The 23,076-nt window shown below is 48.4% G+C and overlaps 1 protein-coding gene across 2 annotated transcripts in view; it reads left to right on the top strand.

Moving 5' to 3' along the window:
* LOC149338768 (uncharacterized) overlaps positions 1-23,076 on the top strand; it is a 41,133-nt gene that overhangs the window by 1,907 nt on the left and 16,150 nt on the right. For both annotated transcript variants that reach the window (XM_089547778.1, XM_089547779.1), the window contains exons 2-3: positions 4,737-4,858; positions 17,088-17,274. In XM_089547778.1, the coding sequence (XP_089403904.1) occupies positions 4,737-4,858; positions 17,088-17,274 (309 nt within the window). The remainder of the gene's footprint in view (positions 1-4,736; positions 4,859-17,087; positions 17,275-23,076) is intronic.

Raw genomic sequence — 23,076 nt, 5'->3', positions numbered from 1 at the left:
TGTCCATCTTCCCCCATTCACCCCCCCCCCTCCCTCCCCCACCCTGAACAAACCAGTCCTTATGGCACCAGGGCAAAGGGCCCTCTCCTTTTTCCTGCTTTTCTGCATTGCCATAAAAAGTTACTAGTTGACGATGAGCACATTAGGAAAATCGGCAAGCTTTCGGCGCCCTTTACAACATGCAGGGGGAATAAAATAGGAGTAGTAGCATTTTTGAAAAATATAGAACTTCAAAATATACAACTTATTTTGCAGAAAAGACAGCCCAGGCAACAAAACACTCCAGCTACAGTGACTTCACTCTTGTGCCCAACTGTGCCATCCTGATAAAAATGCGGAAAATTGTCCCACACTGCTCCACACTAGCTAATGTCGAATTCGGCGGCGCCATGCGCCGGCTATCCAGGCGGATATAACTATAGGTCTCGCCGCCATTTGAAAACGTTGAGGCCTGTTGACGCCCATTTATAGCGAACTTAAGTGCCACTCATCATCCATTCCTTAAGTCCAGAAGTTTGCAGCAAACCGACTAAAAAAAACAGACTTCACAATGCGGGCTTCCATGGTATATTTGTATACGGGCCTCCAGCGATGCACGAGCCGCGCATCCATATTAGGCTAATAGGCATTCATTTGCTCAGGAGAGGTGGCAAGATTTTTCTGCTATGATGTAACATTTCATCTTAATTTGAAGACATTCGTGATTGAAGCATACAGGTCGGGCAATAGCCAGTGGTGCTGAAGAACGCGTTCCAACACAGAATGATATCGCGTCACTTCACGTGGCTCGATTGAGGCACAATAAGTTTTTTTATTGGACGCTATGAAATAGAATGCCTATTTGTTTAATGCCGGGGGGGGGGGGGGGGGGGGGGGACATAAGGATGAACAATTAGCGTTAACGCATCAGCGTGCGTCGCTGCACTGAGCATCTTTCCCACAAGATTCACACCTAAAGGCGGTTTCACATATGCAAGCTACTGAGCGCCATGGCGAGACGAAAAATTTCCATCTTGTTGGAACCTCTTCGCTTTGCCCTCTCAATCGCCGCCACGGCCGCTCGAAATTTTTTTGCGCCCGGTGGCAGAAATCGCCAATGTTTGTGTGTGCGAGACAAGACAATACAGGGCTCGCGTGGAGGATTTTTTTCCTGCTTTCTGTCGCATGCGTGTATCGGCCATCATTTTCAGGTTATGCGCGGAAAAATTTTGACGCTTATTTAGAGCGTTTGCGATGAAGATCGCGGCTGGGCGTGTTCTCGCACTCGGGCTTCTGGCCTTTGCATTCATTGCAACCCAGCACCACATCCGGGGACGTTCAACCCATCCGAAACTCAGTGCTATAGCCGTAGTGCTCATTTTGCTGACACATCGATCTCAATCGTACTTTTTCGGTGGTTGCTATAAATGGGCACAACTGCATGGAGTTGCTACATTTGCACTTCGCCATTCGTTCCAGTTGTGCAACTTGGTGACCCTGGTGCTCCGTCATTTGTAAAAAAAAAAAAAAATGAAATGATATTCATGGTAATGGGTTAGTGTGGTGCTTCAGGGAGCAGAGGGACTGATTGTGACTGGCCTGACTCAGAAGGATATGGAGGCGATACGTCGTATAGCTTTTGGCTGAGGAAAGTACAAGTGCAAAAGAATACCTGATAGAACTGGCTCACATTACTAAATAACTGGAGAGGTTTTAATGTGGAACAGATTTAATAAGGAATAAAGAAAATTGGAGAGCCGCACGTCATCACATTTGAGCTACTTTACCTGAGAGTTATGCATAGTATGTGCTCTTCAATAAAAAAATTTGACATATTTCAGAAAGGTCACGCTCTTAAATTATGCTGCATAAAACAGAATGGACATATCAGGTGTGACTTGGTGCCACTTAATGGTGTAGCACATCTTTACATCACTCTCAAACTCTTCCAGGGTTGTTTGCCAATCTAAGAGATTGCAGAGCTAAGAACTGCATGCACGCGAGTGCTTCTAAATCGACGTTATTGCTCCAAAATGCTCGAGGTTAGAAATATTGGTGCTCCAAACTGCTCCTGAATTGACTTTCCCCTGCTCCATAGTGCTCCAAAAATTGCTCCAAATTGGATTTTGCCAGTAGCATCACTGATAGCACCATTGTTTCCAGCAATACAAGAACAACCAACTTCCTCAAAAGTGCACGAATGCTACTACAGGTTGTCCTAGACCAGGGGTTCTCAAACAGGGTTCCGCGGAACACAGGGGTTCCGCGGGCTGTCTTCTTGTGTTCCGCGAGAACCCTCACCGGCCCTGACCCGGCAGCTGATATGAGACTGGCTCTGAGTGCTACTGAGCCACGCTTTGACTTGCTCTTAAAAGGGAAGCAGTACCACCCATCGCATTAGTATTTGTATTAATCTGTGCTTAACTTTTGCAACTCTGTGCAAAAATGCACTCGACAACATTGCTGGTAAGTGAAAGCAGTGGGGGGGGGGGGGGGTTCCCTGGAACTTATTGAAGGCTTTTGTGGTTCCTCCAAGCAAAAAAGTTTGAGAACCCCTGTCCTAGACAATGAAGCTCATTTACTGTAATGATTGAAGATATTGTTTCTAACCTTATCAGGTTAACTTGTTGCTTGATTGCTAGCATGCCTGTAGAATTCACCTTGGTGTGAAATGATTGAATCTCTCAACGGTGGTCAGGTTTGCTGTGTGGTGGCAGCACAGGTTCTTCTAATTTGATAGCGATTGAGTATCTCAAAGATTCAACTCAATACCCTTTGAAAGTGCCATGTGACAGGGGTATTAGCCATCGCACGAGTTCGGTGTTTCACTCATTCAGCATGTGTGCGAGAGTGTTCCTGGTAACGCATATCATGCTGCATTACAGGCATTGTTGATGGAGCAGTGCCTCTGGCTATGCAGCAGAGTATCGGTCCCAGTTCACGTTTTAGTGCGAAAGCACTGCTTCACGAGGTCAAACCGGCTCACGAGCTTGTGTGAAGCTTGACCTTGAGGGTGACCTTGGCCTAGTCAGAAATAAATAAAGTAAATATTGTCACAACAGGGTTGTGAACCCGCGGCAGCGCTAACAAATCAAGCTTCTCTGGCCGCTGCACGAGAGTATTGTGCTATTACTGCAGCTGATCACGCCTCGTTTTAAACTGCAACACACTCTCACGCTGTGCATTGCCTATCGTCTTCTTCATCGACAATACTACTATTGAACTAATATACACACTTTCGCACAGTGCATTGCACATCGCTGCCTTCATCAACTAAGACTAGCTGTATTCGATTCAGCTGTGGTTCACTGCACCGCCTGCACTGATTCGTGGTGCGCTGCACCAAAGGCCTTGATTCACAGCGCCCCCTGCACTGCTGTCCGCGATTGATTCAGGTGCAGCCATAGTGCTGCTGTGGTGCTGGTAACCGTGGCACCACTTGTGAAGGAGGTGCAAAAAAGTTGTGCGCGTGCAGTTGGCTTTCAGCGGACAATGCTAACATGCTCATAAATATTGGCGGTGAGGTTCTCCCTGTTGTCGATGAGGTCAGCATGATTTCGCGAAAAAATGGCACTGAAATCTGCATGACAGCAGGCAAATTTTTGTGTTGTAGCTGCCATGTGACATACCGTTCATGTGTGTGCGAGTTCGCACAAAACTTTTTTTTTTTTCTCACACTGCACAACAACGGTGTGTGTGCACTTGGTAAACTGCAGGCAGGGCAAATCCGAGCGTGTTTTGCTACAATGGCCACGGTTACCTTTGCTTTCTGGGCTAAACATGCAGCCAGATGCTGCAAGTTTGCCCTTTCTTGGTGCTTCCACTGAGAAGCAGTGAATAAGCCTTCTGGAGCTGCCGTAGGACATTATTTTTAATCACTACTTATAAAGAGCTAAATGAGCGAGGTGGGTTCTTGGCGGGGATTCATGTGCGCCCTCCCCGAGGCACCAGAAAATATGCAGAGGCGTTGAAGTGCGCTAAAAGCTCTTCGAACGTCTCTAGAGAGAGTCTGAATAGTTTCATGAATTCGAAATTGAAGCACTTTGTGACCACTCTTTCATAGTGCTTCGGAATTCGACTGCAGTGTGTCCAAACCAAGCGAGTTGCGGCGAAAGACAGCACGGCGTCAGTTTCCTCGTCTTCATTGTCAAAGAGAGCTCCATAACTAGAAACGTCGTTGTTGTCCGTTGTTGACTCAAGTCTCGTTAGGCACGAAACAACCACGCTCAAAAAGTGCATGTGAGAACTGAATGCCTTCACAGCGAGCAGACAAGGGCTCTGCCTGCATGCACCCAATTGAAAATTGCTGCCCCTAAGGTGTGGCACTGTTGATGCGTTGCACCAGTGACACCTTTTCAGGATTGGTGCCAGCTCTGAATCGAATGCAAAAACTATTGAACTAATTGCACCACTAGGCGTGCCAATGACCCAGCAAAGCAAATCCATGAGCAAATCCTTATCGATAAGACGATGTAAGTTCTGGCCTTGGCGTGCTACTGATTGACACATGCTGTACCCTTTTGCTGCGCATGCTCGAAGTGCACTCTTTTTCCTTCAAATATGTGCTGTGTCCTTTGAATAAAATCAGTTGTAAGTTTGCGCCCGTCCCGTACCCTGTCTTGGGTGCGTGTGTTTCACGCAATTACCATGTCTGAAGGAAGAAAGAGCATTTCCAGCAATGCAACTTGCATTTGTTGATACTTCTCTTTGAAGTTTCTACATCTGAGTTTCATCTTTCTACTGTCTTCCAATTTCAGAATGACCCTGCCCCTTCCCACACTCCTGATGTGCACGAAGTTGACGAGAGCCGCCTTTGGCCCCCAGATGTCAGTCCGGAAGCTGTGAGCTACGTCATTTTCCTCGACATTGACAGGAGGAGGCAAGTGCTGCTTCATGAACTCCCATCATCATCTGGATTATGTCCCGTACTGGACAGAGGCCTCTCTTTTGGCCTCTAATGACTTGCGTCAGCCACGGCTTCTTCCTTACCTCGTTGCCCTGCCTTGGTTCTTCGTCGCCCTTGGTTAAGTTTGTTCCTTTTGTGCCCATCCTGGCGCCCTAACTGGTCACCTACCTGTTCTGCGCCCAACACGTCTTGCCTAAGTCCGATTGCTCATTTTCACAAACTGCGCGTGCCCTTGAAGTGCAGGCGTGAAATTTTGACGACTAACAATGAACCTGATTTGCTTGCTCAACGTATGCCTTCCAGCAAGTTTGGACTGTGGGCGACGAGATGAGTGCAATTTAACATGATATATAGTATTGGCCGATGACCAGCTCACGTCGTGTGGAAATCAATGTTGATGTTTGAGCAGAACAAAAAGACTTGCTGGACATTTACGAGTCTGTAAAGCGAATGTTTTAGCATTAGCTCGTTGCGCCATCGTGCGTAGTGACGGAAACTAGAGCTGGCGTCATCTGTGCACGGGGACATAAACTAGCGCTGACGCCATGTCTCGTGGCACTGGAGTGACTGGATAAGTGTTCACAGCGCCGTATTCCTCTTCCCAACGCCACCGGACATGGAAGGAATATGGCTGCCACGGCCCACTATTACCAGAACAGCAGAAGGCCAACATTTGCAAGGAATTTGCAACGAGCGGTGCCTTCCAAAGCATCTGAGCCAAGGGTGCGCACAGGTCCTTGAAACCCTTGAATTTGAAAACCCAATTTTCAAGGCCCTTGAAAGTACTTGATTTTTTTTTAACCCTTGAAAGTCTTTGAAAACTCTTGTTTCAGAGATGGAAATCACAATTTGCGCTAAAAAAAGCTCACGAAACTCATGCGAAATAGATAATTGTTTATTTTCTTGGGATGTATATCTCTACTTGACGTTTAAAAAAAAAATTCTCGGGAATTTTACAAGTTCAGTGGATATGTTTTATGGCTGGCCACATTGAGGTGGTGTAATCGGCCATTCAAAAAGGTATGGCCGTATTGCCATCAACCGTTTGGCTTGTTTTGTGTCCAATGTGTGTCAGCATTTGACTAGACGCGAAGAATTCGCACAGACAAGCTTTCAGATCTGTGTGTGAATGCAGCAGTTCTGCAATGCGAAAGAATGCCTGGAAAGTGTAAATTTCAAAGCGCGTGGTTGTTCCGCAGTGATTGCAAAGACTGAGTGGCACCGGATGCAATGAATCCGCACCGATTGAAATGAAAACCATGCGGGAATTCCTTCGACCTGGTTGCCACGGGAGAGTCGCCTTTGAAAAGTTATATGAAGAGTGGGAAGCACAGCGCAAGTATGATGAGAACAGCGGCGAATTCGATGCGCAAATATTTTACTGCTAGCACGAACGTGCGAGCCGTCGATACACCGTCGTGGTCATCTGACATCAACAGCGCATGCAAGGTCAACGAGCTAATGACAGATGCAGAAATTTTGTGAACGCTGAAGTTATCTCATCCCGTTGCTCCTACATATCGTCATCCGAAACAGGCAAGCTGTTCAAGCGCATGTTTCCTGGTTGTGAGATTGGTAAAGGCTTTTCATGCGATGAAAGGAAATGTGCTTATGTGACCTGTCACGGCCTCTGACCTTTTTATTTTTCTCATCGCTGCAGCGGGGTATAGACCGGTATGAAAGCTTTGTCGTACTTTTCGACGAGTCTGCGAACGAGTGCCTGCAAAAGCAGCCAATGGATATACACATATAAGATTTTGGGACTCGCCAAAAAAAGCTGCTGCATCGTTATAGTGCTTACCTTGAAGCCCAGAAGAAGCAGGAACAAGAACGTGTTAAGCAGTCAAGAAGGCGCTGCGCTGAAGAACTTCTTGACAGTCTCAACAAAAAGAAAGGAAGATCCTTGAAGCAACTGTTAGTGACCTTACTGCATCAGCAGATGACTGCGCTGAAAAGGCAAAAACAGCTAATGACCTCGCTTTCATATCAAACTCCATGAGAAAAGTGGCAAAGTCTAAGACTGAAGAATTGCTAAATCTGAACAAAGAGATTGAGGCAAAGTTTCAGGAGGGCTTTTGAACTTTCCTTGGCACGCATTGGTCATTGAGTGAAATTACTGAGTGCAATAAATGTAATAGTTTATGGGGTTTTAATTGGGGAGATATAAATACGTTCTCCCCGTTTAACAGCGGCTGACCCAGCTCAAAACCGTTGAACCCCACCCCGTGGTTGCGTACGCTACCGAGCGCACGCCGACCACGGAAGGCCTTGCTCTGAGGGAACAAAGAAATGGCACTCTGGCTGACACAAACAAAGGCATTTGCTACAGCAACAATAACGCCAGCTAGCAACAAAATACGCCAAGGAATCGAGGACATCCGACTCACCAGCATGGCTACGAGCGAATGTTCGCCCACGCTAGGGCAGAGGGAAACTCCGGGGCTGGGCAGGACGAGATGCAGGGGAACATTCCTCCGCACGAGGCTTCGCGCCAGCCTGCGGAGAGCGGAGCCTCACGCCGTATGTCAGCGCGCTTCCCAGGTCCCCAGCCAAAGAGGACAGTCACTTCCCCGCACGCGCGCAGCAAACACGCCATCCGTGGCGCTTGTGGCGTTCGATGCCAGCGCCCTACCTTGTTAAGTAACACGGCTAAGGAGGGTGCATTGCGGGCAAGCGAACCACAGGGGACGAGTAAAGCGTGTCCCCACAAGTTATATTTTCTTAAATATACTGTGTTGCGTTAGACGGAAGAGAGCTGTGTAGTAGGTCCTTGAAAAACTTCTAGAAGGGGCTTGAATGTACGAGTAAAGCGTGTCCCCACAAGTTATATTTTCTTAAATATACTGTGTTGCGTTAGACGGAAGAGAGCTGTGTAGTAGGTCCTTGAAAAACTTCTAGAAGGGGCTTGAATGTCCTTGAATATCCTTGAATTTTTTCCTCTCTACCCTGTACGAACCCTGTAGGCCTCTAGGACTGGCGTACTTGCTCAGGGTTCTGCCTAAATGAGTCATGAAACTAAGGTTTTCCCGTTTCTTTTTTAACGTTTGTTCGTGATATCTCCGGAACTGTCTTTGTCACCTACGCAGAAGTTTAATTTAACGCAGTAATGACATTGTGAAGGCAGACACACAAGACACCACAAGCGTGATTGTTGTGCTGGGAACATTAGGCAGCGGCATTAGTAGAAAAAGGAGGATTGCAGTACGAATTTCCAGTGATTCCACGACATGGTTTTATTTGCACCTTTCTTGTTCAGCGCTGCAGACTAGCACTTGAGGGCGCCAACAAAGCCCATGACGATGCCGTGAAACTGGGGAAAGAGCTAAGAGGAGCTAACGCTCTAAAATACAAGTCCCATCATCTGCATGTCAACAGTCAGTGATGCAGAACCTGAAAGGCTGCCTACCAGAACATAGTGGAAGCAGGAGCAGACCTTCTCGTGTCAGATTTCCAAGCCTGTGTGTTGTCAATGCTGCAGATTGCTGATTGTGGTGTCATACAGCAGCTTCATTGGCACTGAGCAAAATTGGAATTATACTCCATTTCATACTTAGCAGACAACGCAGCGGACGTTGCTGAAGTGGTGTGTCCGCGAAACTATATTACTCCGCCACGTATCATTCGCGGTGGCTCAGTGGCTATGGTGCTCGGCTGCTGACCCGAAAGACGCGGGTTCGATCCCGGCCGCGGCGGCTGAATTTCTTTGGAGGAGAAATTCTAGAGGCCCGTGTACTGTGCGATGTCAGTGCACGTTAAAGAACCCCAGGTGGTCGAAATTTCCGGAGCCCTCCACTACGGCGTCTCTCATAGCCTTAGTCGCTTTGGGGCGTTAAACCCCATAAACCAACCAACCAACGTATCATTTGTTCTTCTCGAAACTCTGGTCATTGTTGGGACGTATACAAAGAGCGGTATAAAACGGTGTAGTAGCATTGGAAATCACGGTCGAAGCTGTAAAGCGCTCAGTGTTCGGGTTCTCTGGCCATAATTTTCACGGAGTGTGAACTACTTCTGGGGCACGGATGGAGTAGGGGCAATTAGCCCTACCAACCGCATATCATACCGCCACGTGTACTTAGTGCTTCTAGAAATCTCGACGAGTCGCAGGACGAAAATGTTGCAAGAGGTAACAAGAAGTCCAGGAGGTGCCAGTCACGGCATTCAAGATTTATCGCTATGAAATATGTTTGTGTTCTCTGTGGTTGTATGGCGAACTACTTTTTGCGTGCGGACTTAGCCTGCGCGAACAGGCGCTCTACCTTTGGCAGCGTTGCCTACTATGCATGACACAGAATAGAGACATTTAACCTCCTAGCAGGTGCATTTCATTTGTTGTTTTTCATGGTCATTTAGTTCACTGCTGGCAAACCAAAATTGCTTTGGGTGAGCCCTGATCACCTTAAACGGACACAGAGTGCCAGCGAATACCTAACAATCTGAACTCGTCATTAGCCAGGAATGCCAGCTGGCTTATGATGAGGCCTGGCGAATTCATCAAAAACAAAAGGCAGTACTGATTGGAAGTTGGGGGTGGGGGGGGGGGGTGTTTGCTTGCATTCTCAAGCTCTGTACTAAACCTCTGCATGCAGTGCTAACATGGCTGAAGTCTGCCTAAGTAATGGGGGGAAAAAAGTGGAAGGAAAGAACAGGTAAATAGGCAACAGAAAAGCTTGCATAGAGTCGCAAGAAGGCTTTGAACATGGCTATGGAAAACTTCCACCAGAGAAAGAGCAAGCGAAATAATAACCTTGGCTGCTGTGAACTTCCTGTCTAGGTGCCCTCTTTTCATCACATAGATAACGCTTTCATGGTGCTGTCGTTTTATGTAATAGCAATAAGACAGGACAAAGGGAACATGTGTCTCGTTCCCTTTACATCCTTTCTGCCAACATGTACCAACTGGCCCATGTATCAGCCCTTTTCCACTGAGTCATCCCTAGTGCAATGTATATATGATGTGAAAGTCAGGAAATCCCACATTATACTATCATTGCATTAATAATGGGTATCGCACTTTTGCATGCCGGAGCACACTAGGTACTGCCACAGTATTTTGTTGCACTTAATTTTCACATGGTATTTCTTCTTTATCACTGCCAGCTCTCTACCCTGTCATTTCCTGTCCACTGTGCATAGCAGCTTATCTTGCTCATGTTTTCCGGATGTGTCTACATTGTTAGCAGTACTAGAGCACTGCACAGGCCTCAATCTGAGGCCCAAGCCCGGCCCGGACCCGAGACCTGAAGCCCGAGCCTGGCCCAGGCTCGCAGCTTCAAGCCCGGGCCCGGCCCAGGCCTGCTAAATTATCGCTCTAGCGAGCCTGGCCCGGCCCATGAATGCCGGAGTGAAGCCCAGCCCGGGCCCGGCCCGGCCCGTTTCACAGTAACGCTTGAGGTATAGTACTGCTCACTCTGAGCAAGTAGACTGCTACTAGACCGATAAGAAACTGGCCGACAATGGTTCTGAAACCACAGTTTGGCTTGCAGAAAGGTGGTTCTTTTTAACCCAGAAGGAAGTGATTAAGAGTAGTGCTCGCCAGGCCCGTCTTTTGGACAGTGATCTCGTGTAGGTGCTCAATGATAAACTCAGAAGTTCTGAGAGCCAAACAAAAAGGGCTGCATACACACGTAATAGACTACTTTGCATTCCCCCATGATTTTAATCAGTTATATTTTGCCGCCCGCGAATTATAAACATTAAAGCTGCCTAGCAAGCAGTGGGTTGACATTTTTAAGCGCGATCTCACAGGTTGAACTCATATCCGAACTGGTCGCCTTTCAGCAGAAATGAAAAGCTAAAAGACTTGAGTATTTCACGGTGTTTGAAGACTATAAGCGTCTTAAAGGTGCACTGAAGAGGAATCTTAACTTGTCTTTTTGCCGCGGGAACTCGATCTACATGTTCCGAGCTTTCTTAGAAACTGCGATTTACTGCCCTGTGTGGCCGATTTCCCCAATTAAATCGAATTAACATCCAGCTCCCGCCTTTTTTTTTTAATTCTGCCTCGTACGGTGGGCGGAGTCGACCAACGCGTGGAGCGCCTTTTACCCAGTCCCGTGGCGGCTTGCCGCTCTGCCATCGGCGGAGTGATACGTAGTAGTCCGTAGTAGCAAATAGTCCACGCGTATTTTTATTTCTTCGGGCTTATTTTGCGGCTATATTATCTGCGAATGAAACTATTTATTCATGGAAACCTAAAAAACAAAATAAAGCGAAAGCAAAGCCTCCACGGGACTGGGTGAAAGGCGCTCCACGCGTTGGTCGACTCCGCCCACCGTACGAGGCAGAATTTAAAAAAAAAAAGGCGGGAGCCGGACGTTAATTTGTTTTAATTGGGGAAATCGGCCACACAGGGCAATAAGTCACTGTTTCTAAGAATGCTAGGAACGTGTGGATCGAGTTCCCGCGGCAAAAAGACATGTTCAGAATCCTCTTCAGTGCACCTTTAAACATTTCTGCATAGGTATGTTTCGGGATTACGAACGATCAATGGCCAGTTAAGACCGGTTGAATTTTTGCTCTTACTGGTGGAGAAGAAGATAACGCGGGAACCACATGATAACTTACAGGGCAAAACACTTGTCAATACAACCAGGCTGAAGAAGCGGGTAGGGATAGACGTGGTTATGAGATGAGATTTACAAACTCTCGCGAGCTTTTGTGGCTATTTTATTTACGAGACGTTGCGGTCAGCTGATCAAAAAGGAAATCAAACGCGCTTTAGATTGTGAATTTTCTCACATGAGAAAAATATAGCTATAGAATAAAAGCTACGTTTTGGGGGCTTAAGGATCCAAGGAGAATCAGGCTGTGAGAGATACTGAAGCAGAGGGTTCCGGATCAATTGGACCACATGGGTTTCTTCGACGAGCAATGATACTACAAAGTACATGTCTGTCATGCTTGCCGCCTAAACACAAATGCGGCCGGCGAGGCTAGGAGCAAACCCTGGTTCCCTGGCTAAGTAATCAAGCGGCTTGACCACTAAGCCACCGCGGTGTGGAAATAAGGAAATAAGTCAATGAATAAAGCTTAGTTTTTTTCTCAGCGCGTACTATAGCCCATAGCTCATCCGTGTCGCTGCTCCAATGCCACAGTTGTGTACTTCACTCTGCAATAAGTGAATAAATAGTCGGGCACAAGACGTTTCTGTACGGACCCAAGCCTGGATCGGGTCCGCAGCTTTAAGCCCCAGCCCGGCCTGGGCCCGCAACTTCAGGCCCGGCCCATAGGCCGGGTTGGGCCCGGGCTTTCGGGCTGGCCTGAGCCCATGCAGTGCACTAAGCAGTACAACGTGATCGCACGCGGTCTACTCTACGACATTTGGGACTGTTTACGCAGAGGTGAGCACCATGTCTGGGAAATTACCAAGTCCTGTACAGCTCTCTGAAGCACCGTCCAGGCACCCCCTCTGCCACCATGCCGCCGTGGTGGCTCCGTGGTTATGGTGCTCGGCGGCTGACCCGAAAGACGCGGGTTCGATCCCAGCCGCGCCGATCGAATTTCGTTGGAGGAGAAATTCCAGAGGCTCGTGTGCTGTGCGATGTCAGTGCACGTTAAAGAACCCCAGGTGGTTGAAATTTCCGGAGCCCTCCACTACGGCGTCTCTCATAGCCTGAGTCGCTTTGGGACGTTAAACCCCCATAAACCAAACCAAACCTCTGCCACCACATGAATGTCAATGCAAATTGGAGCTGGAAACGTGAGTTGCCATCATTCAGCACCATGCTCTGCTGCCAGATGGGTGGCCGATGACGAAGTATGGCCACTTTGTAACAGGGATTTTGGAGCGAAGACATGGGTCCAACAGCACTTTATTCGTGATGAAGCATGAACTCTACCGTTGGCGCCGCCGCGGTGGCTCAGCGGTTATGGTGCTCGGCTGCTGACCCGAAAGACGCGGGTTCGATCCCGGCTGCGGCGGTCGAATTTCAATAGAGGTGAAATTCCAGAGGCCCATGTACTGTGCGATGTCAGTGCACGTTAAAGAACCCCAGGTGGTTGAAATTTCCGGAGCCCTCCACTACGGCGTCCCTCATAGCCTGAGTCGCTTTGGGACGTTAAACCCCCATAAACCAAACCAAACCAATCTGCCGTTGGCAAAAGTGTGGCGTGGTGGTTGCACACATTCTCTCATGTCACGAGGCACCGATACGGCTGCTGGCCATTGGTGGGTGTGAGCACTGTGGTGGTCACTGCACGTCCCTGCTCGCTTGTTGTGCCTGCGGCAAGCTCGGTGGGTGCTAACACTTGCTGACGCGTGACACTGCTGATGGGAGGTTTTTCGTAACTTTGCAGCAGCGCGCAGCCTACAGCTACGGTGATTGTGATCTCGATGACCATTAAGTATGTGGATGCACTCTGGATGCGCACTTTTTCTGTTTGTTTCAAAGGTTTTATTTCATTTTGCGAACACAGATAAAAGGAGAACTATAAGTAAAGGTGCTGGCTGGTATGAAGGGTGTGGCTTTCTGAATAGCCTGCTAGGCAGTATGAGAAGGGGAACAAGGGACAACAGGAAGAATATTTGACTTGTTTCAAGAAGCAGAGAGAGATCTTTAAGTGGCATGAAAATTCTGCTTAGCTTCGTTTTGTAGACGTTGGGTTTGAGGCTGACATCATGCAGGTATCGTGTTCGGTGACGGTGCATCCCATGCTCTAATAAGCCTGTCTGTTTTCACATCGGCCCACTCCAAATCAACCAAAAAGGTGTCATCACCAAGCATTGCCCTGAACTCAGCGCTGCTACATTTCTGCCACCATTCTGCTGAGAAAAGCTTCACCAATGAAATGCACCAACTGGAACTGGCACAGTTTGCACCACTTTCACCACTTGCACCACTTGCAATTTCCACTTCCAGAAATCGAGGTCAGCGGAGAAAGAAAAACTGCAACAAGCGGAAGATCAGCCCATTTGTGTGTGACATCTTGGAAAAGCAAGAAGATAGCAGACAGTGGAAGCATCCTTGCTATTGCCTGACAAGCTATGTGCAAGGACCAGTCAGGACAGCACACAGCAAGCCCATCTGTCAAAAGAGACGCACTAAGCAATCTGTCAAGTGCAAGGAGTGTGTTACCTTTGATATTGTGCGACGACCTTGTTGTAATTACCTAGGTCAGGCTTGAAGCTGTACCAATGAGTGGTTGCAAGAGCATGCCTACGCACTTCAAGGAAAAAGAGGAAGCCGCTTGTTTCAGCCACTGTTGCCTGTGCAGATGCAGACTTGAAGAAGGCTGATTTTCACCCAGATGTAAGGACAAATGCCTGCGAGGGAGATGCGCAATGCTTTCCATGTCAGCAAACAAGCGGATTCCTGTGTGAGCACGTCTATATCTAGCATATTTTTTGTTTGCTTTCCTTTGCTATGTTAGTCAGCAGCCTAAAGAAGCAGTATGAACAATAAAATGTGTTGTTGATGGTCAGTGTTCCATCTGTTCTCATCCGTGCCCTGCCCTGCATCCTGTTCCCAAAGAAATGGGTATGTGTGTGCTGTGATTGCTTACTGGCTGCCAGCTGAGGTTCAGCAGTTCATGGACTGAACATGCCCCCACAATGACACTTTGGTGTGAAAGTTTTTTTTTAGAAATGACAAATTTTCTGTTTTTTTTTTTTTCCAAGTGTCGTCTTCTAATAGTAACTCCTCTGAGAAGGTTGAGCTGCTTTTTTGACTGTAACCTGCTGTAGACGCTCAGTGGCTTTGGCATTTGGCTGCTGATCCTAAGGCTATGGTGGCTGTATTTCGATGTGAGTACATGTTAAGAGTGCCCCCTAGGGGTGGTCTAAATTAATACGGAGCCCTTAATTACGGACCCCTCATAGCCTGTCTGTTACTTTGGGGCATTGAACTCCACATATCACTAAATCTTTTAGTTGCTGAAGTACAGTCTTTGTCAAAAGTAACCAGGCTCCACGGTTTGCTTCTCATTCGTATAACAGAGCCCTCACGGCTACCCTAAAGATCATAAAGTCCTTTGAAGGTGAGAACAGGGGTTCTTCTTGCCATGCCAGAGATTTAGACCTTGAGGGCTGGCATAATACCTTTAATATACGACTGAGAAGAAAAACGGGCGGCCTGGTTACTTTTGACAAAGACTGTACATCGCACCAGTGAATAGAGAGCTTGGATTATTTATTTTTTATTTATTCCATACTGCGGACCTTGTTCAGGTCCAAGCAGGGTGGTGAAAAGAATAATACAAATAAACAATGCATCAGTCAACGGAAACAGGAAACAATGAATCATTTCAGTCTGTTATAGTTCAGGGAAAAAATGAAAACTTCAATACATCCGTCCGTGCAAAATGAGGGGTTGGTGAATTCGGATGATGGAGTCGAGTAAGCCTGGAGGTTGAACGAGACCAATAGGATGAAGGGTTGATTGCTAAATCTCCATTAAAAAGCATGGAAAGCAACCGCAATCGAAGATTTTTCCTTCGTTGCTCAAGAAGCGCAATGCCTTTATAACTCATTATTTGTGAGGGAGAGTCATAGCGAGAGAACTTTGAGTAGATAAGTCTCACAGCTTTCCTCTGTACCCTTTCAGGACATTTTATATTTTGTTTAGTGTACGGGTCCCAAACAACACCTGCATTCTGAAGAATCGAAGGTCACCAAGTAGAATTTGTGGTCAAAGGAGCTTCTGTTCCCTGTTTTTCTCACTCCCAAAAAGGTGACACCTGGTGATGTGATGAGGTGTGCCACGCCCATGCGAGCAGTGGAGTGGACCCTCTTGAATGGGGAAGGGAGGGGGAGAGGGGGCTACAGCTATCCTTCTCTCTCTACCAGCCTGGAGGAGGAAGAGAGCAATCAGTATTTCGAGTCTCTAGTGCACAGGTCTCAAACCCAGCTTACCATGGCGAACTTTCATGGACTGGCCACTGTATGGAAAGCTGTGTGAAGATGACACCCCCTTCGTGCTGCCTGTGAGAATTTCAATTCATCCGCCACCTCATACTTAGCAAATTTCAACCGAGGTGGGGAGAGTTGGAAGTTTGATTACTGCTACGCAATTTGCTCTGGAAGCATGTTGATCCGATGACTTGCAAGTAAAGCAGCAAGAAAGTGGTACAGTCATCATCATCAGCCTGACTACGCCCACTGCAGGACAAAGGCCTCTCCCATGTCTCTCCAACTAACCCGGTCCTTCGCCAGTTTGCAGAAAAATGATAGGTGTAATGTTAAAGAGATCGGAAGTGGGCAGATTGGGTGAGGGAGGAAACGCGGGCTGATGACATCCTAGTTGAAATCAAGAGGAAGAAGTGGGCTTGGGCAGGGCATGTAATGCGAAGGCAAGATAACCACTGGTCCTTAAGGGTAACGGAGTGGATTCCAAGAGAAGGCAAGCGTAGGAGGGGGCGGCAGAAAGTTAGGTGGGCGGATGAGATTAAGAAATTTGCGGGGATACGGGGGTGCAGTATGGATGCAGAAAAAATTGAGATAATACTTCCGTGATGCTTCTGGAAATAAAGGTTGAAATCTTTGGGGCGATTGAGTGAGACGGTCTAGTGAGATGTGTGTTTGAGACCTCTCCTTAAGTCATTTACTATGCAAAATGCGGCCGTGTGGTGTCAGTGGGCATTAAAGTACCCCAGGTGGTCAAAATTCTTCGGGAGCTCTCCACAGCGGCGATTCTGTGCCCCTGTCTCCCTAATTTCACTCCCTCCTTCATTCTTTCTTTCGTTGCAAGGTTCAGGTGTTTGCCAAAAGTGAGACAGTTAACTGTACCTTTTTTTTTCCATCAAACAGCCTGTAACAGTTGAATATTTTCATTTTGCCGCTGCGGTGGCTCAGTGGTTATGGCGCTCGGCTGCTGACCCGAAAGACGCGGGTTCGATCCCGGCCGCGGCGGTCGAATTTCTTTGGAGGAGAAATTCTAGAGGTCCGTGTACTGTGCGATGTCAGTGCACGTTAAAGAACCCCAGGTGGTCGAAATTTCCGGAGCCCTCCACTACGGCGTCTCTCATAGTCTTAGTCGCTTTGGGACGTTAAACCCCATAAACCAAACCAAACCGTTTTGCTCACTGCGAGCAATACACTTTTGTGTGCTACGCAGTGCATCAAGGTCATTGGAGAACATCTGTCCGAATTATTGGCCATTTTCTTTTTACAGGCTTTGACTGAGGACAGAAATGCGTTGCCCGCGCTGGCAGGTTGGGGGTAGGTGGGCTCAGTGCGAGTTGTTCAGCCCCTGGTTCTGTGCAGCTTCTTCGATGAAGCCAAGCAGCCGTTCCTCCCCGGCACACTGCTGTACCTGTTCTACGGAGACCCATCCGTGCTGCTGCCCACCAAGGAGCATCCTTTCTACAAGGACAACAGGGGCAACTGGGTCCACTTCTACCCAGACTGCGGCACAGAGTACGGCTCCTACGTGGTGGCCGCCCCTGCTGTGGTAAGCCCCATTCAGCGGTGGTCAGAGTGCAACGGTCCGTACCAAGGACAACCCCCATTGAACTTATATCCTTAGTGAAAATCAATTCCTTGGCTCGTTTTGGCCGCATTGATGTTTGTTCGAGAGAAAAAGACTAATGTGTTGATGAGGACATCAGGTTTAAAGGTTTTCGCACCATTTGGATCAAACTTGTGACATTGACTTCAAAAAGGACTCGATGATCACCCTTTTAAAGTGAATGGTGGTGTTGTGTAGCCTCTGGGATCAGCAGACAAAGAACCGTCTTGGAGTACCATAGTTTGCTTGCAAACACAGGTGATGATGGTGACACCTGTATTTCATTTCTTGAACTTGTCTAGCTTATGAAAGCTCCGTTTTCAGTGAGAATAGCAACTTTATCCTTGTAACTTGATGATGTGTAAATACAGGCAGACCGATGTTTTCAGAAGCTACGGTTTTCGTTTTAAAAGTAGCCGAGTACTGCTTTCGTGGTCATGATACTATGGGAGGTGTGATCGTCCTGGGCGTCGCAAGGTCAGATCAGCATAGTGAAATGGCGTCGAAATTGAAACTGCCGACCTACGCCACCTGCTAGATAGCACCTCCTCAAGCGTGATGGTGATGGCGCTCGATAATAACGAAACCAAGAGCTGCGGATTATGGCCGAAAATTGTTTGGACCCACTTATCATACGAGGTGGAAATTTGACGCCCTGAAGTATGGAAAAAAAAACTCTTACTATACGTGGGTTTTTGTATGTGCTACCCTTCATTTATCACATGATTCTCCCTCCCCACAGAAGTGCATGCGATCAAGGGTGAAAAATAATGGCACAGTTGGCTGATGTGTACGATTTCACTTATTTGCGAAGTGTTGACACTGGAGACTGGTGGTCCACTGGTGGTGTGGACACTGGGATGCTGGTTCATAGTTGATGCTGGAGGCTGCATAGAACTCGGTATAGTTTCTCCATAATGGAGGTTAAAATTTTCCTTGTTAGGATGCCGTGGAGTCTCATTAGAGCACAGCCTTGCCAACCCAAAGGTTGATTGGAAAAAACTTCTTTATTAATGATCTCGCTTTTCTTGTGATAAGCCAAGAAGTTCCTGTATCAAGTGTTGTAGCAACAGGTCTCCTGTTGATGCATGCAGCGAAGCATATTAGTGAAGGTCTGGTTTGCTGTGCAGAAGACGCATAGGTGTGACACGGGCATTCAATGTGCCACGGCACAGATCGCGGCTCGGTAACGCTTGCTTTCAGAACTTAAGTGAGTGCAAATTGCTAAAAATTGGTATTTTAAAGAAAGGAAATGGTGCAGTAACTGTCTCACTACTCGGTGGAAACCTCAGCCACACCATGAGGGAAGGGAATATGATCAAAACGAAAGGAGAGAGACAAAGAGGCGGCATAATAGATGATTCTGGAATGATTTCGACCACCTGGGGATCTTTAACTCGCACTGACATCACAAAGCGCACCGGGCATCTTTGCGTTTCGCATTCATCGAAACACGGCTGCCGTGGCCGGGTTCGAACCCGGTAACTCTGGCTCAATAGCCGAGCACCCTAACTACTGAGCCAACACAGCAGGTTCCTAGTAAATGGCACTGACAGCAGTTTGGGGATGCTCTCATTTCAACTCGTGGCTACACTTGTCAGTAGGTGAAGAACGTCTCGTCCGGTTCAGTGACATCTCAACTCACCGCACGCCAGTCAGCCACTGCAAAGAATTCAGGGGCCACTTTGATGATCTAAAGAGCGCAAGGCGAAAGCCTCTCCACGCAACTTTGGCTGTACAGCCGTAGGCACACACGAGGCGGCTATGGGGCGACATGGATTGGCTAGTCATGACCCATGACTAACTAGTCATGATTGGTTAATGACTAGCTAATTGTTACTAATTAGTTGGTGTTTGGGTAATGACTAGTTTGTCATGACTAATTAGTTGATGACTGACTAGTCGTGATTGTTTAATGACTAACTAGTTGTGAATGGTTAATGACTAGTTACGACTTTCACTTTAGATGTAACGAACAGACAGAGTCTTGGCCGCAAGCATGAGCCATTAAAGGCTTTCGCCTTAATAAAGTTGGGACGACCAGTCCCAAAAGGGCAGGTCCGTGTCAGGGGACACACCATCGATGAGTCCAGAGATGGTGCGAGTGTACTGCAAAGCAGCCAGCACGCCGGGTCACCTCTTTTTATTGTGGTAATCTTTGATGGCCTGGTCCTTGGATAAAATGGCAGCGAATAATCTAGTGAAAATAGTCTTCGCCAGTGGCAGCAAAACGCTCCAGCGTGTGGCTTCTCGAGGTCATCCCACTACACCGCGTCCTCGAAGATGTCCGTACGATGCCACTGAAATGCGCTGCCGTCAAGGTGCTTGCTGATGTGGCTGAGCATGTTGTGCTCTGCCCACGAGCCAGCCGCTGCTTTGACTTTGAAGAGGCGAAGACATTTTTGACTAGCACGTCACCTGGTGTTGCAGAGTACTTGGGGATACTGAGTGCCTTCTTAGGTATGGCAGGATTTGGTAGGATCCTGTTGGCTTTTGCAACATGGAGCCAAGGTGATGCCGGGGGAACACCATGTTTATTCCTGTTTCTGCTTCGCCCACCTTTTCTATGCTTTGTTTATTACAGACATACGCAAAACATGCAGTCAACTAAATGAGACAGAAGTGCCAGATGCACTTCATTTCTGATTCTAAGGTACACATCTCGGGGGAGAAAGGGGATTACCCCTCTTATGTTACTGAGGTTACAAGACATGCACTGAGAAGGTGTCACTCATTGCAGCTGCAAAGAGCGGGGATCACCTAAAAGCTTGACGGCATGCAATATTGCATGAGGACCATAACGCGTGCCGGCGTTCTGGGCGAGCCGAGTGAGATGCGTGCCGGCGTTCAGTGTGAGCCGAGTGAGACGCGTGCCGGCGTTCAGTGTGAGCCGAGTGAGACGCGTGCCGGCGTTCAGTGTGAGCCGAGTGAGACGCGTGCCGGCGTTTCAGCAGTGGCTCTACAAAAGCGAGCACCTGCATGAGCGCCGTGGGAGAAAGTATCCCAGCTGTTGCCCAATAAAGTGCTACGCAGTGTTTTTATCGCTTCTTCCTTGCCGGGACCCGCGAACACCACAACTGGCGACGAGGATGGTGGAAGTAAGGCAAGACGCAGAAAAGAAGCGCTGAAGCTGGACAACAAAGTACCGAGGCAGTAGTCTGAAGAGCAACGCTGGATTGAACCGCACCTACGACAAAAGGCGACAAGACGTCCGAGATGGCAGCCTCCAGTCAGATTGGTCAAGTAGAAGCCTTCGACGAAACTGTGAGTGACTGGCTATCTTACGAAGAACGCCTAATTTCCTTTTTCGCGGTGAACAGAGTTCCAGAAGACCTCAAGGTGCATGCTTTGCTAAGCGTCATTGGGCCAAAGTCATACAGCCTTTTGAAATCTCTGACCGCACCAGATAAGCCGTCAGAAAAGACGTTCAAGGAGCTGACTGAATTGCTTCGCAATTACTTCACCCCGAGAGTGTCTGTGATCGGAGAGCGAGCAAAATTTCACAGAAGATGTCAGCTGCAACATGAAAGCATCGCACAGTACGTAGCCGAGCTCAGAAAACTAGCTCGGACCTGTGAATTCGGCACCTTTTTGGACGAATCACTTTGTGACAGGTTTGTGTGCGGTTTATTCCGCACCGACATTCAGCGATACTTATTTGCAGAAGACAAAACGCTGATGTTCCAAAAAGCCGTTGAACACGCACTCGCTTTGGAAGAAGCTAAGAAAAATGTTGAGGAAGCGCACGCTAGAGAAGCTGTCGATGACTTCCTCAAAATGAGCGCTGAAGACGCAGCCAAAACAAAGCATTCTTTCGAGTGTTATCGCTGCGGCAATGAGAAGCATTTTTCCCGCGCCTGTCCGCACATAGCAGATAAGTGCACGAACTGCAGCAATAAAGGCCACGTTCAGTGTGCCTGCCGTGGTCCCAAGCAGTATCCAACGAGTTCATTGAAGTGGATACGCACTCTTGAAGGTGACGACACGGGAAACATCCATACGCTGTCTCAAAAAACCCGGTGTCCCATCGCCGTCGATGTCGAAATGCAAGGTGTACTTTTGCGAATGGTGTTAGACACAGGCGCTACGGTGTCTGTAATATCAAGACAGCAGTTCGAAAGACTTAGAGCCTTTAAGACTCGACCGGACGGAACTGCGACTGAAAACGTGCACAGGAGAAGTTATGCAGCCCTGTTGCGCCTTCAAAGCAGCCGTAAGGTACAAGGATCAAGTCGGTGACCTTCCGTTGTATGTCGTAGACTACGGCGGGCCAGCTCTTCTAGGACGCGAGTGGCTGGAAACTTTGCGCTTGGACTGGGACGAGATCTGCCGTTTGCACAAGCTGAACAGGTTTTGGTGCGCAATTTCAGGAGCGGACCAAAATGGCTCAAAGCAACTCTCGGGCGGTGCACCGGGCCAGTGTCGTACGAGGTCAAGGTGCAGACACCCCGCGGATCCTGCATGTGGAGGCGACACAAGGACCATTTGCTACGAGCCTCAGCTGCGAACACGCCGTCACCATTTGCGGTGGGGAGGAGACCGACATCTGTCATCCAGAACTTTCAGATTGTCTGCCACCCTCATCAGCCGCTGTCTCCGCAACTAGGCCTGCACCCGTGGTCAGCGGAAACAGCCTTACGAGGCGGTACCCTCAGCGAGTCAGGAAGCCGCCTGACCGATACCAGCCATCGTGACTCTCCAAATTGCGGTGGAGGAAGTGACGCGTGCCGGCGTTGTGGGCGAGCCGAGTGAGACGCGTGCTGGCGTTCAGTGTGAGCCGAGTGAGACGCGTGCCGGCGTTTCAGCAGTGGCTCTACAAAAGCGAGCACCTGCATGAGCGCCGCTGGGAGAAAGTATCCCTGCTGTTGCCCAATAAAGTGCTACGCAGTGTTTTTATCGCTTCTTCCTTGCCGGGACCCACGAACACCACAGACCACTTGCTCTGGCCAAGTCTGTGAGAAGCACATCAAGCTGACTGCAGTTCATCAATACAAGGGGAAAGGGCTCATCGCAAAGGGCATTTCAGGTGCGCCACAAAAAGCTTCTTCGGCAAAGGGTGAAAGGTGCAGCAATTTTCCCCATGTGTTTAGGTAACTTGTTGAAGCAGACTATTTGAAGCAATGAACCTGCAGGTTGTCACTACTGCGTTGCCCCCAGTCATCACCATCCTGCAGAGCAAGAGCCTTCCTAAGATGTTTTATGAATGCTCACAGTGTACAACCCTCGTGCTTCTAAAGATATCTCCTTACCGTGCTTTTAACAGAACGCGCCGCGGTGGCTCAATGGGTAGGGCGCTCGGATACTGAGCCAGAGTTCCCGGGTTCAAACCCAGCGGCGGCCGCCGCATTCTGATGGAGGTGGAACACAAAGGTGGCGATCCGCACGTTGATAAGGCATTATCAACATGTGGACTGCCGGAGATGCAACATTGCGGCCTTTTCGGAAAGGCGCCGCCGTGGTGGCTCAGTGGTTATGGCGCCCAGCTGCTGACTCGAAAGACGCGAGTTCGATCCCGGCCGCGACGATCAAATTTCGATGGAGGCGAAATTCTAGAGGCCCGTGTACTGTGTGATGTCAGTGCAAGTTAAAAAACCCCAGGTAGCCGAAATTTCCAGAGCCCTTCAATGCGGTGCCCCTCATAGCCTGAGTTGCTTTTGGCCATTACACCCCAATAAACTAAACTGAACTAAACTTTTCGGAAAGGCAGAAAAATGTTTTTGCGTCGCAGCACAGTGCCTGCCAAAC

This window comes from Amblyomma mixtum, chromosome 6 (assembly GCF_055824585.1).
Source record: "Amblyomma mixtum isolate Tamu chromosome 6, ASM5582458v1, whole genome shotgun sequence".
Classification (NCBI taxonomy): Eukaryota; Metazoa; Arthropoda; class Arachnida; order Ixodida; family Ixodidae; genus Amblyomma; species Amblyomma mixtum.
Note: the sequence above shows the minus strand (reverse complement) of the source record. Positions and strands in the feature narration are given on the sequence as shown.